Here is a 15,301-nt window from a genome sequence, read left to right as displayed (position 1 = left end):
GGAGCAGGAAGCTGAAATGCCCCCATGGGCGCACATATTACACACAGGAAATTCACAATGTGCTGCATTGTGAACACTGTTTTGTTTTGCATAACTTGATTTGATTTGATTTAGTGTAAGTTGGGAATGGGAATGTCTCTATCATGTTCTTTTATGTACATTTTATGTTTGTTTTTCACACCCGTGGCATACAGCATCTCTGTGTATCTAAGTGAAAGCCCAGAAGGTTGTGGCCTGGCTGTGTGTAGTATACAGATGAGCATCTTAAATAATTCACTTGCTGCCCATTTGAGATGGACTCCCTTTCACACCTCGCCAGGAGGAACATCTCGCTTCCATCCATGCCTAAGGGCAACTGTTGGCTGGTGGTGTAAACATGGATAAATGTGTCACTTAAGATCACCTCCTCTCTATGTATGATTTTAGATAGAATTTACACAAGAGTGATGTGTATTGGTGATGATTGCTTTGTGACATAAAGGCAATGGATTACTTAATTGTAGCCTCTACTTTGCTCAGTCAGCACAAACCCTACAGAAGAAAAACCCATGTCCATAATTTATGGGAGGCTTCACACAGCTGCTTAGCTGGTTAAAACACTGATTAACAGCCTACATTATTCTGCCCCTCTTTCATTTGATCAGACCTTAATATAATAAGCCAACTAAAGATGATTTATAATATGCACATAGTTTCCTGGAGAAAAAACATGGTCATGTGTTGCTGTTACATCTACAAACTGCATTAAGCAATTTTTTCCGTAATTTTATGACCATCGTATGCGACCGATATGAAGATGATATAATATCAATGCAAAGTTACTGCAAGCAATGAGCTTAATCTTTAAGAATCATTTAACACTCTAAATACTGGGTCATTCAGACATTGGGTCGCTTTTTTAAGAACATTTCTCGAGGTTTCATTTGTGTGAGATTGAACGGTCCACCAAATCATGCTAAATGCATGTGGTCAGAGTAGTGCTGCCTTAAAAATTCATATTTGACCAATAAGCATTCTGTTGCTTTGTAAAACATTGCAGAAGTGGTTGGAAGCAGTTGAAACATCAGTTCTTAAAATGTTAAAGCTCGCTGGACAGGTGGTGTGATAGAGGACCACTATTAGCTTTTTAGCCCAGAAGCTTTCATTGAACTCACAGTGACAAGCAAAGCTGTCAACTCTACATCTTTCAAATGCATCACTTTCGCCTCTTTACTGACTGTTTATGTGTGCCTGTCAGACAGAGTGCAAAGGCTGACCAAGTGGTCAAGAAAATTCCTTTAAATTGGCCATTCTTTATTTTTCTTCCCTTCTTGAGCAGGTAACAGGACTGCATAGTTCTAAAGGCCAAAGTCCCCAAACAGTATTGGCATTTTTTTTTCACAGGTTTGCTTCAGGTTATATCATCAGCAATTGAAACCAAGCTTAAATATTGTTTATACCAATTTACTGTCATAATACTTTATTTAACAAATGACAATGCTTGGAAGCTGGAGACATGCCTGGCCTGCTCCCCCCAGCTGTGTTTTGACTGATCTAGGCAAACAAGGGATGACAGGTGCTCCCAAATTGAACTGTCAGCCATCATGTTAATTCCATTGAATCGGTATAAGAGAGGAAGAAACAGGGAGCAGGGAAATGTTTTCACCAAACCCATGACCCCTTCTGTGATCCCCCGTGTTGTTTTTATACCCCGCTATTTGAATTTTTCATTTGCCACAGCTTCTCTAATGATCCCGCATTGTCTCCTGTGCCGCTCTCACTTCTTACCTCTCAAACCAGACGCTCACCACCCTCTTACTCTCTCTCCCCCTCCCCCGTCCTAACTCTCTCCCTCTCTCTCTCTGTTTCAGCGAGATGAAGCAGGAGCTGGCGGAGGAAGGCAGTAGATGCTCCATCCTCTCCAAGCAGCACCGTTTCAACGAGCACTGCTGCATCCGCTGCTGTGCGCCCTTCACCTTCCTGCTCAACCCGAAGCGCCAGTGCCTGGACTGCCAGTACAACGTCTGCAAGACCTGCTGCACCTATAGCAAGAGGGACAAAGCCTGGCTCTGCTCTTCATGCCAGAAGGGCAGGTTAGTGTTTTCACACACCCGCAGCAGTGACTGAAGGAATGAATGGGGACAACGCGCCTGAGAGTGTGAATTGGTTGATTGGAGGACACTGGAGTAAAGGGAAACTGGGGGTGGAAAAGAAAAACTGCCATTTATTGGGGGATTAAGAGGGGAAGAGGGATGAAAGAACATTTGTTTGAAAGAGATAGATGAGATGGGAAAAGTGAATGAATGAGAGGGAAAGGCTGACTTAGATGAAGTCAGCGCTGCAAGAACTGGTGTAGTTGAGTCATTTAAGGATTCTGATTCTGTTCTAAATGGATTCTCTTTTTTTTTCTGCTACATGTCCACTGATCACATTCTTGTTTACAACCTACAAATATTTATTTTCCAGGAAAAAAGCCCACATTTATGATTTATAGAACAATCAGGAGAAGCACAAGAGGCAGGGGAATGCGCTGCAGCTGCTTGTGTTTGCAAATGAGCTGTGTGTGTGTGCTTGTTATGTGTCTGTTTAAGCTGTTTATTCATGCATGTTTATCCAAAGCCTCGAGAGTTCTGCTGGTGCTCCGATTCACCATTGGATGAATATCAAACTCTCCATGTCTGGTCAGCAAGGGTGGAGTGTTGGAAATGCTGCATATTAGACTGCCTGAATCAGTTTGAGGCGGATTCATGGAAAAATCAATTGGGGGCTTTAAATGTTGGACATATGATGTCTATGATATGAATATATATGTTGTGTGTGTGATAGAAAGTATGAGGCATTGTCATGATTTTTCCCTACTGAATCACTTCTGATTATCTTCGCTAAAAAAATTTCACATTGGTCCAATTATATCATATTGTGCTTTTGTAGTGTGTAAGCCTAAGTGGTGTGTTTTTTTCACTTTCTGATGGCTTCTGTATATCGGTGTATTTAAAGATTTGGAGGACTACAAACCCAAAGCGACCCAACAATATGATACCTTATTTCTTCCCCTCCCTTCGTCCCCCATCTCTTCCATTCTTTCATTGATTTTTGCTGCATGGTGTGATGAGTTAGACCTGCTGCCCTGAGTCCTGGCATCTGAGACAGGAGTGAGGCGTGGGAGCGCAAAGGCAGGGAGGGAAGAGGAGGAAGGAAAAGGATGATGACAGTCAAGAGGTGTAGAGGTTTGCATCGATCAACCCCCCCCTCTCTCCTCATTTCTATCTGTCAGTATCAGATGGGTGTGTGTCTATCTGCCGGGGGCTCATAATGTTCTCCTTAATGGTTTAGACTGAGATGCAGATGTGGCTGATGACACAACATTGCCACCTACGAGCTACATGTAAATACAGCACTTTTTTTGTTGGCTCATTGAAGTCTGGTTTTAGCATTAATTACTCTTTCTGGGCGGTGTCCTGCCATTTTGGACAATGATTTATAGCTTGCACAAGGCAAAAGGCAAATTACCTACAAGATGATTTGGGAATTTAGCTTCATCTTATGTTGAAGTCTATGGTTGGAAAGAAAAGGCATTGATTTGATGCGAAATACACTGTAATTGTACTGTGAGAACAGATGCAGAGTCATGATGCTGGAAATGCAATACTGACTGAGAAGTTTGTCCTTTGAATAACAAAAACAATATTGTCATGATGAAATGTATTGAATCAAATGCAGCATTGGTGTTAATTCAGTCAAAAATCAAAATGTGAAAAAAGTTCATCAGTATCTTTTCTTTCTGCTCTGGAATTTGGGCTTTTTTTCTGTCTGTTTCTGTGGGAATTCGGTTTAATCTCCATGAAAATAATGAATTTAAAACCAGCAAATGGTCTCACTCACATACACCGGCTGTCCCTCAACAACCCCAGGAGCACGGCCACGCTGCTCACAAGTGTGATCCATCGAGGGGAAAGCAGATTTGTAATCAGCACACATGGACTCACTCGGAGGCTAAAGTCACCCACTTGCAAATGGATGCACTGCAGCTTTCACGCCAATCCATTCAGATGCACGCAAGCAAACATGGATAATATGATTTGATTGCTCTTAACCTTTTAGTTATAACTTGGTAAACAGCAGAGATGCTCACATGTTGATGCAGATGATGGCTTCCCATTGCTGTATAATTATACCTTTCAAGTCTTGTATAACACACACACATAGAGATACACATATGCTTTAAACATACAGGAGCTTTCCCTCTTGAAAACAGTCGGACAAGCATAACCATTTGCATTCTGGTTGAATTAACAGCATCTTCGACTCATGGTCCAAGATGATTTCATGCAGAAGCTGAAATGTCGTCTTTTTAGATTTTTCAGCTCCTCAACTGAAATATTGGGAAAAATGTTAACAGAGCACAGAAAGAAATACGAAAGGAAGGTCAAAAGATGGGGAAAGCGGGAAGAGAAGAGGATGAAATAAGAATTACAACAGAGGAAATGACCTATCTCAATTATTCAAAACAGAAATGCCATTAGAATTCTCCTTTTGTTTCTCCACTCAAGTGGCATTGTTCCACTTTCTCTTTGCCTCTGCCCTTGTGTGGTGTCTCTCCTTCACTTGCCTCTTCCATTACGATTTGGGGTTTGAATTATTTTATTAACTCTTTCTTTTTTAGTCACCTCCACCCTCCTTCTACCTACTACCTCTGTTTTCCACATCTGCATTCAAGCTACCACACCTCTCTGTGCTTAATCTGCAGAGATAGACTGTTCTGCGCATAATAAAGTCCTTGGGCCATAGAACATATACAATGCATCTACGTATGTGCAGGTTGTACGTGCTTGTGTGCACAGAAATAGCAATAAACTAAAGTGACAAACGGCTCTCATCACATTCATAATCTCTTCCTAAAGCATGCAAGGAGATTATGGCATGTGTTGCAGGCCCACACTGTACTCTGCATACACACAGACACACAGGAGAGGCTTACACACAAACACACATGAAAGTTACATGCAAGCAAAAAAAAAAAAAATCATATTGGAAATTGAGTTTAACTGAATTTTTTTTATTGTAAAAAATGTCAGTTTCATGCTAAATGGGTGGAAATGCATCAGTGGATCAGTATGTGAGTTCCCGGTTTAACTGAAAAAAATATGTGAACACACATGCAAATGCTCAGTCTCAATCCACTTAAACACACACATTTGCACACACACTGCTGTAGTTACAGGGTGACATTAACAGTCTGTTGTATTTTGACTGTGAGCCTAACCGAGCTCTGGAGCTGTCACAGTGTTGTAACTAGACGACACACACACACACACACACATATACACTGATTCTACATTTAATTTGGTTACAATGGGCCTGCCTATATCTAAATGCCAAAGAGCTGATTGGCCGGGGGCTTTGGAAACCAACTAGGCACACGCTCTGAAATGTGGTCAGCAATTATTGTCGCCAAGTAGCGATATGTTTAACATGCAACCTCTCAAATACACACGCCCGCAATGCAGGTACCATATAAATGTCAAATCCATTCACTGTTCAAAGCTCCTAGTCTTCAGGAATCTTTGTTAATACAGACATTCTTCGTGTTTGTTCATGAATGCTTTACTTTACATGTAAATGACTCAGATTTGAACAAACATGGAGTTGACAGAGGCTGGCAGTTACATAACAACATGAATAACATGGGTATCGATCACACCGTCACACACAGAAATGTGCCTACTTTTGTCTTATGATGGGGACGCTGCTTTTCATGACAACAAAATCCATTCATGTAAATTTCAAAACTGAAACCATGAGTTTGTTAACGTGTTTTTTTCCCCCGCAGCAACGTGGTGTGTCATTTTACAATGTTTAATATCAATGTGAAATTACAGCAAATATCATTCAAATTGTAGAATAATTATTGCGTGATTTAATCTTTTTGTTTGTACACTTTGTTTAATGATCAAATTACTTACAGTACATTTTTTAAGGAAAAACAATCCTAGAACTAAATGTTGAACACACACAAAGACCTTTGTGGCATACCCAAACCAGACTGATCAACACATCTGTATCATTTCTTTTATTCAATTATTCATCAATGCAGAATATGGAGAGCCAGGACCTGAACATAGACACTTTATTTGTCCTTTCACTTGTCTCTCTGCTTCAGTATGATGAACTGAAATTTAAGAATTATTATAAACAGGCCAGTATAATTTCAGCTTTGTAAATATCAATTTTAGCAACTCAAAAATAATAACAGTGTGTTCATGAAGACGGCGATACTGTAAATTCAGTGAACTCTAAGTCGAGCACCTGAGGCTCGCAGGAAGAGCGAGTCGCAGTGTGATCTTTTTCTGTCCTCTTGCAGATGTATTTTTATCAGTGTGGGGTGAGCAAGACTAGGCTTAGACAGGGAGGGTGTGCCCTGCAGCGCCAGGCTACAGATGAAATGTGCGCACACTGCCACAGAGGTCTAGATTTTAATAAGACGTGTCTGAGTAGCTTTGTGCCTTGCTGCTTGCGTGCTCTGTGTTTTTGTCAGGTTTTAGAAGCTGGGGTGACAATAAATTGCGAGACTTATTCTTGTGTTGTTGTTTTTTTTTCCACAAAGAACCATAACAGCAAACAGAAAGCTTCAGCAGGTGAGCAATGGAACGCTCCCCTCTCATTCATCATAGTGCAGCATTATATATTTGTAGAGTGGAACTTAGAAGAGAAGACAATAGATGAGTGTATTCACATTTTGTGAGGTACGGACAACCTGCCCAGGTTTTTATAAAGAAACATTTTAATAATTCAGCAACCAAAATTGACTAAATTGGGTATCTGAGTATTTGGAGGAAGCTTTTCATCATAGCTAAGATTGCAGCTGAACCAGCTTGTAAACCCTTCACCTCTATGAGCTCGAGGCACAGGGAGGAGAGCCACTAATCACCCCCCCTCCTTCCTTCACTTCCACTCCTCCTTGGTGGCCTTGTCTCGTGTCCAACCCGGCTGACATAGGAGCCACCAGTCGATCATAACTCTCGACTGTGATTTGCAGTTGATGCACAGCCGGGAGCGACAGCAGATGTGCACATGGAGAATTTCACAAGGCTTACACACACAGAACACAGTGCTGATTTGGACTCAGACAGAATCCTGTTGGTCTTGACTTTCATTCCACTAGAATCCATTGAGGTGCCCTTTTTCATTAAAAGAAAAACAGCCTAAATCAGAGGCTGAACTGATGTAAGCGTTTCCCTACAACTAATTAACAGTAAGGGTTTTTCAGCCTGAGGGCAATCTGTGTGCATGGATGTGTGTTTGTGTATAAGAGTGTGCCCAGTGCCCATCTGTGAATGTCCAGCCTATGGTGGGCCTGTGTATGCAAGTGTGTCGATACATGCATTTTAAGTGTTCCCCACAGCGAGAACCCTTGTGCTCCACAAAAGTATTCTTCCCCATTGGGGATGGGCTTGTGTAGCAGGTGATAAATCACTGCTGTCCAGGTAAATAAGTGAGTACACATGATACACGGTACAACCTTGCATGTTCCCTCTCATTTCTGCTCTAATTCCCGTCAGTTGTGCGAATACCGCTGTGTGTTATTTTGCAGATATTACTCTGAGTCATTAATGTCTCTCTGATTTAACTGGTCAGGCTCTTCATTCCAGGCCTCCTCTGTGTGTGTATGTGTGTGGGAAGGTGTGACTGAATCAGTTACACCTCTGATTTTGAGTACCGCTTCACGTCCAGTTTTGAACCCAGCCACTCCGAGGGAGCACGTACACTGCTGTGCTGCTGTACCTGTAGTGCTGGGATTTGCACCTGCAGTCGTTTCACTCATTTCATGATACAGGAAAGTGACTGATAAGCCGGAGCACCCCACATGACAGGTCATTGGTGGCCCACAGGGCTGAAGCAGCGAACCTGCAACACAGACGTGATTGGAACGCTCATGATTCCTAAATCGGTTTTATGCAATAAATTGGGTGCTGCATCTGAAGAGATGCTTAAGCTTGTGTCATTTTAACTGTGGATTGGAGACAGAAACTGCTTGCACAGTAACATCCCACATATGAATGCACAATAATCATTACCACTTCTTATTACATGAATGCATGAGTGCCCTGTAGCTTAGTCATAAGTAAGCCCACACCCATCTTCAAATTTGCCCTTCAGTTTGATATCAGCTACACGCCATATGAACACTTGCTAAACAGCTCAAACTCTCTATGTGGTAGATTCTACCAATGTGGAGGCATAAGGGCACAAAATGCGTTCAAAGTGGTGAAACTTGAACAATCAAATAAAGCAAATACATTTGTTCATAACCTTGAATACATCCTCTAAAGTGACGCCCCTACAAGTGGCAGGAGGTAAATACGACTTCCGCAACAGAGCAGATTCTGTTATTAATTCTGTCATTCTGTCAGTCATTCTCAAGGATTTCCTTTAACAAGCCACAAGCCACTCATAGGGAGGAAGATGGGGAATGCAGGTCGTGGTTATGAGCTGCACTTTCAACAATTTACTTTAAACTGTTGAAAGTGTGTTTGACTCCAACAGTCAAGTTCGATCAACAACACAACAAAACTTTACTAAAATGCGTTTGTCACTTCCTGGTTGAGTTTGGGCAAAATATTACTTGGTTAGGTTTATGAAATGATTATGCTACCTTGTTGCCTTGGTCATAGTAAATACAACAACATATTGTAACAAAACTTCTCGTCTCTACCTGGTTTGGTTAAGGCAATAACATCACTTCTTTAGATTTACTAATAACATCGTGGTTGGGAATGAGATACATTCTTTTTACTGTGCAACTGTCTCCTTAACGCACACAAACTCCATTGTCACACCTCTCTACAGCAGTAATGGTAGGCTGTTTGAAAAGTCCCATTGGGTGGCATGTACAAGTAAAAGCAAACGGCAGCATAATTGGGGGGGTTCTATACTTTGAGTTTTCTGAAAAGAACGTTTTCCATGATGACACACACACACACTCACGCATTAACACAACTTATAAGGTGAAAACAACACCAGTTAAGCTAATACTCTCCTGTTAAAAATCCTTGCACTCAGCTACATGAATTTTTAATTTTCACTGCCAGGGTGGGCTTAGGTAATTTGCTGCAGTCTGAAAGTGCGGGAATAAGAAGCAATTATTTCCACTTCAGTTTCAGAGGTGACCAGATGGGCAGTAGATGGTCAAAACCTTTGCTTAGTCAATTTTTATTCATCTACCTTTATCACAGCTGGATCCATGAATGTGGACATAGACGACAAACACAGAGCTATGCAGGAGCTGCCAGTGCCTTAGTAAGGGATGATAAAACACAATAGATAAAACACGAATGGAATCAGCAAAAGGGATCATTATCAGTTATGTGGCTGCTGCTGCATAAGGAATCACCCAGTTAGAGGGGATTATACATAAAAAAATATCCTCAAAGTGAGTTAAAGCACACATCAGTTTCTTATTACCAAACTTTTTCCTCCTTGAGAAATAATAGCAATAATAAAAGTATAGTTGATATAAATTATGGCTTTTAAGGCAATAACTTTTCATTCATCTGTAAACATAAAGAAAGGAGATGCCTTGCAGCTTAGTAAGCAGTGCTTGCTGACTTTCTTTATTACAATTAGCGAATTTCAAAGAGAAATCAGGAAGAGCGTGTTGACTATTTACTGTTGACCATGTTCTACAATACAACAGCTGGTTCTGCTAAATGTAGTCCTTTAAAAACCGCCTCATTGTGAAAGAGGCCCCACAGTGCAGCCAGTCACGTCTCTCATCCTGATGGATTGGCAGGAGAGGACGTGAGCTTCATGGCAGACAGATTGATGAAGTGAATCTTCACTGTCTGCTAAAGAATTATGTTTGGTGTCTTTCACCCAACCTTGATGTTACAACTGAATGTTTTTTGTCGTCGTCGTTTTCTCTGTATCCTTCTAAGAGCGTGGCATGCGGCGATAGAGAGCTGTTTCTTGAATAGTAAAATTTCCTCTCCCCTCACTGTCCTGCATTGCCCCCCCCATAGAAGGATAGATCATCCTTTCTGATATTCTGCCACAGTGAACCCTGTAAAATGAAAGGAGTTTTAGCACTGCTGAATTTTTTTCTTTGCACATTTCTCTCCTGTCAGCCCAAGGCCTTCAATAAAAGTTGAATACGTTTTTCTAACATTACAGCATTTCTATACAGTTGCTGTGAGGTTATTGTTTATAGATGGTTATATAAGAAGCGTGTAGGTGCAAAATGAAAACTAACAATTTCACTATTGATGAAATAGATGTATTTACATTAGCTTAATGATAAAAGATGACATCCTTTATGATGTTTTATCATTTGCCGGAACACAAACAGGACTATGATCCATCTGAGTTGTGCCAGATTGGGGTCAGTTTATGCCGAAAGACAGAAAATGACACATGCGGCTCATCTTGATGAAGCTGCCAGCATGATAGGAATGATGAGAAGACCTGAGGCATCACATTACTCAGATTTGAGTCTTCTGCTATCTGTTGTTGAGGTGTTGAGCTACTTGCTAGCAGATTATGTTTATGGAAAAAAAAAAGGAGCTGGCAAATCTGAGCAATCTGGGCTTTTTGTGAAGGAGGTGGCCCAAAGAAGCTTCCTGCCTTTATAAGAAACACGCAAAAGCAAATTGTGCTCTACTTGTCCTTGCATTTGTTGAACTGAACTATCATTATGTCCACCTATATTCTCCGTACTTTGACAAGTCAAAATGTCTTTCATGAAAAATGTCTATCCAGCCCAGCACATTTTACTTTGTGGTAGCTTTTTAAAGTTGTAAGTTTGATCTGAAACAGTCATTCACATCATGTGACTATGGTATAAAATAGTGGGCTCCTATCTTTAAAAAGACATCAGAGTTCAATTCAATTCAATTCATTTTTATTTATATAGCGCCAAATACAACAAATGTCATCTCAAGGCACTTAGATAGTAAGTCCAATTCAAGCCAATTGGAATTCAATTAATTAATAATAATCATAATTCATAAAATAATCCAATTTGTTCATATTCAATTCATTTCAATTCATTTTTATTTATATAGCGCCAAATACAACAAATGTCATCTCAAGGCACTTAGATAGTAAGTCCAATTCAAGCCAATTGGAATTCAATTAATATATATACATATAGAGCCAATTCAAAAACAATTTCCTAGCTAAGAAAACCAACAGATTGCACTGAAAACTTTTTGTTTTTCGGTCCAATCTCCCGGCCTGAGCGTGCCTGAGGCGACTGTGGAGAGAAACGACTCCCTTTTAACAGGAAGAAACCTCTGGCAGAACCAGACTCAGGAAGGGTGGCCATCCGCCTCGACCAGAGTTGTCTGGTATTATTCAGTTCCCTGTGATGCTCATGCTTGCTAAAGAATATAATGCACACAGCTCGTACACTTAATGTTCTGGGAAATGGAGCCAGTCTGAATGAATAACAATTAGCAGAATATGTTAATGTTGGTATCTCATTTTCTCTGTGCTACAGGAGTTGAGGGCTTTCCGATGGTGTGTATGAACTTATTGCACTCCTTCTCACTCTGCTGCATATCAATGGTTGTGTACCGCTCTGCGCACCGCTTTTTCAGCACTTTGAATGTTGCTTAGCCGATGCTTCACTGCTCTCGGCTCACCTTGTTTAGTCATGATTTCCCACCTGAGCAATGAGCGCTTTTTGATCTTTGTAATTAAGTCGTACTCTGTTTTTGTCTTCTTGGTCTTGGCATCTTGCTTGGTGATAAAGCTCCCTGATCACTTGTGTTTTTGCCTCCTTGGTCAAAGAGAAGTTTTGAATGTTCTTGATCTTTTGCATGTGTTTGTGTGCACATGTGTGTGTATGTTGAATATATCTAATTTCCTGTGAAACTTGAGCCAAGGATTTGTTTTTCCTGTTATCATTTACCTTTATTGAATTTATTCATTCCTAGAATTCATTAGTTCATTAATAATTAGTCTAATTATTTTTATTTGGTTGTTTTTCTAAATTTCAAAAGTAATTTAAAAGGTGCTATATGAATAATTTTGACTTGAGTTTATTCCTAAATCCCTCTTTGGTGAATTAGAAACTCAAATAATACCTCCTGTCAAAAGTTTGCTGTAATTGGAGACTCAGCATATTAAAATTCTTTTTTTCTGTTTTAACTGTTATGTCAAAAATGAGAATTTACACATGCATTCTACACCATGTTGCCATTTTCATGCATTTACCCATTAAAACTTGAGTTTACCTTTTTTGGAAAATCATTCTAAAACTTCAGAATCAGCATGAGTGTTCTGAAAAACATGACAGAATTTCAGTTGTCCTTGAAAATGTCTCAGCCCCTAAAGTAAGTAAAAAAAGTAAATTAATACATTTTGGTGTTTAAACCGATTGCTTAAAATGTTGCTTTTGTGTTACCCTGGCATACAGCAACAGGCATTTCTGTCACACTCATGTCACACCAGGCTTCAAAGAGAGAGGTGTCCTAATATTGGTTTAGGTCTGAATGAGCTATACACACATATATTGCATCTTTTTGTGATGGGTTTAAATCAAACATACGTTCTGTAGCAGTTTTCTTAAAAAAAAAAAGAAACATCAACAAGGTTTTCATGGCTCTTTGCTGTTGAACTTTAGTTGAGGCACACCCAGCTGGCAATGAATTTCTACCTTGGCACTCTTTTGAAATGCACCTGCCCCTGAATCTTGCAGTTATAGCTGCTATGAAACTGAAACAGAGAAACCACCACAACTGGAAGAAAATGGGAATCCCTCTGTCCCACCAACTCTGTCTGCCTTTCGGGTTATTTGTTCAGAGCAGCAGCAGAGGAACTCGGGCGATGCCGTCTGATTCAAAAGGGATCAAAGCAGCCATTCATTTCAGGGTTGCCAATGGGGAAGATTTCAAAGCAGCACGCAGACACACACACATACAGATCTAGTTGACACATACACAAACAGAAAGTGAGGCACTGTGTACACATTTGGCCTGAGAGCTCACACCAGCACAGAGATACACAAACTGACTAAAACATGATTTTACTGCTCTGGCTCTGTCTGGCCTTTTTACAACAACAGAGCCTGGGAGGCTATTGAGGCAGAAAACATGTCCTATATTCGCCTGATGTTCTCAAGAATGTGATCCATTATGTGTTAGATAATAGTGTCATAATGCCCAGATTGTCTGAGAAAACTACAAAGGTGCATGCTAACCAGTCGCTGTCTAAATGACTCTGTGTGGTCAGTGTGAAGGATAAATATATATTGATTATAACTACAATAAACTTTTAACCTTCTAAAAAACAGAATGCAATGTGCTTTTAACTTGTATTTGTAGACACAGTGACTAATTGTGTTCACTGACATTGGTTTTCAGAGGGGTTCTCCATGCATGTCTCGTTTTAATGCAGTGCGGCCAAAGGACTGAAGAGCACAGCAATTCAGTACTGATTGTAAACTTTGTTCCTTGTGTACAAATTTCTCTGAATCTTTTAAGGAGAATTTGTACCTCAGAGGATGAAATCAATATCAACTCACCAATTTAACACGTTTTCTCTTTACTATTTTCAGTCCTATATATATAGTTTTAAAAATTCCCTAATCATTACAGCCTTATTTTACATTTTACAAAGTTTCCCAACTTTTTTGGTAAAAGGGCTGTAAATATGAATTGTATATTAATGCCCTATCAGTATGCATTCTGTGTTGACTTCCTTATTCATTGGTTTCTCTTACCGTTACTCCCCATCTCTCTCACATTCTGTATCTTGACACTCCTCTCTCAGGGGCATTGAATCCTATTCACTCATCCTCAGCTGAGATCATTTTTCACACCACCAAATAGCCCCAGGATTCACATTTCTACACTCTGTTTCTGTGTATTTCAACAGTTTCGGAAACATGCACATCTTGGGGAAAATTGGTTTCAGCAAACACGTTTTTCCTCCAGCGAGCATGAGTGAGTTTGATATCCTCCCGACCTGCCCTCATCGTCTCTGTCAGCCTCCTACTGAAGCTCTACTTGCTAAAGACACGCGCTGATGTAATGATTTTCACCTGATGTCAGTACATTAAATGCCTTCAGGCAGATAAACACAAATCTGTGCCATCTATAAGAAGACAGACCGATAAACACATCTACCCACTGTCAGACATGCAGGAATGTAACACAACATGCAGGAAAATGTTAGCAGACACAGAAATCAACAAAGTCAAAGAAAATAAAGACACATGAGGACAAAATAAGATATGGATGGAGGAAATTAGCTAATTAACAGCTTTACCTGTATATAGGTATATAGATAAACCTATCATGCATATTCATCCCTTTGCTTACCACCTCCACATGCCACAACACACACACACACGCACACACACACACACACACACACACACACACACACACACACTGAAACACTTTCAACATCATTTATTGCTGAAGTTTTATTGCATGATGGCATAGAGAGAATTGGTTTGGGTGCACAATTCAAGTGTAAATTACCAGTTCATTTCACCATGTTTACTTCCTCTAATATGCTCCAAATAATACAGACAGTGCCCAGTCCTTCACTGTTCACTGCAGCTTAAATATACTTATCCTTACTGCTTCCCTTAATTTAGATTTGTGTTTTACACAATTACTTGGCATCTACATCACATAAGAATTGCAGCAAACATGAATATTAATCAACAGAATACATTAATTTTTGAGCTAGTAGATAGATTATTCTGTTTTTTCACTTGTCTAGTTGTGCGTATGAACTATGAACAAATACATAATATATACACACAAGTGCTGTTCTTTTAGTAAAGATGCAGATATATAATAAGCAAAAGTATTTTTAAGGTTGAACTAAACTATATTTATAGGAACTTGATATCATTTCTGTTAGAAAACCTGCGGGACGATCTTTTATCTTCTGAACTCGAGAAGTCATGACACAAGTCTGATCTCTGACACTGTCACATCACTACAACGTGGTGGCATCACATTATCACCAAAATGTAGCTTTTAGATTTTAGCCCAAAATACTTACAATAACCCCTGTTTTAGTATTGTTCCAAACAGCATGTTTCTGTATGTGTAAATTTAATTCAAGTGAGCTGCAACTGCCTGTGCTTCTTTCTGAAAGAGGTCTGAGAAGGGGCCTTTTCTTTTGAAACGATTCATGCGCCACTCAAAACAATTCATACATTTAGTCACATCGAACTTGTCTTTGAGTGATCACTTTTAGAACCAATATTGCAGCACTGCAGTTGACATTAATTTCTGTGTGTGGTGCTTTTGTTCAGGATTTCAGCAGAGCAAAGCAGCAGCGTGGTTAACATGCCTGT

The 15,301-nt window shown here is 40.0% G+C and overlaps 1 protein-coding gene across 4 annotated transcripts in view; it reads left to right on the top strand.

The window, feature by feature from the left end:
- myripb (myosin VIIA and Rab interacting protein b) overlaps positions 1-15,301 on the top strand; it is a 128,671-nt gene that overhangs the window by 64,214 nt on the left and 49,156 nt on the right. For all 4 annotated transcript variants that reach the window (XM_075452822.1, XM_075452821.1, XM_075452824.1 and 1 more), the window contains exon 3: positions 1,851-2,072. In XM_075452822.1, the coding sequence (XP_075308937.1) occupies positions 1,851-2,072 (222 nt within the window). The remainder of the gene's footprint in view (positions 1-1,850; positions 2,073-15,301) is intronic.

This window comes from Odontesthes bonariensis, chromosome 20 (genome assembly GCF_027942865.1).
Source record: "Odontesthes bonariensis isolate fOdoBon6 chromosome 20, fOdoBon6.hap1, whole genome shotgun sequence".
NCBI classification, from domain to species: domain Eukaryota; kingdom Metazoa; phylum Chordata; class Actinopteri; order Atheriniformes; family Atherinopsidae; genus Odontesthes; species Odontesthes bonariensis.
This window is presented reverse-complemented; position numbering and strand designations above follow the sequence as displayed.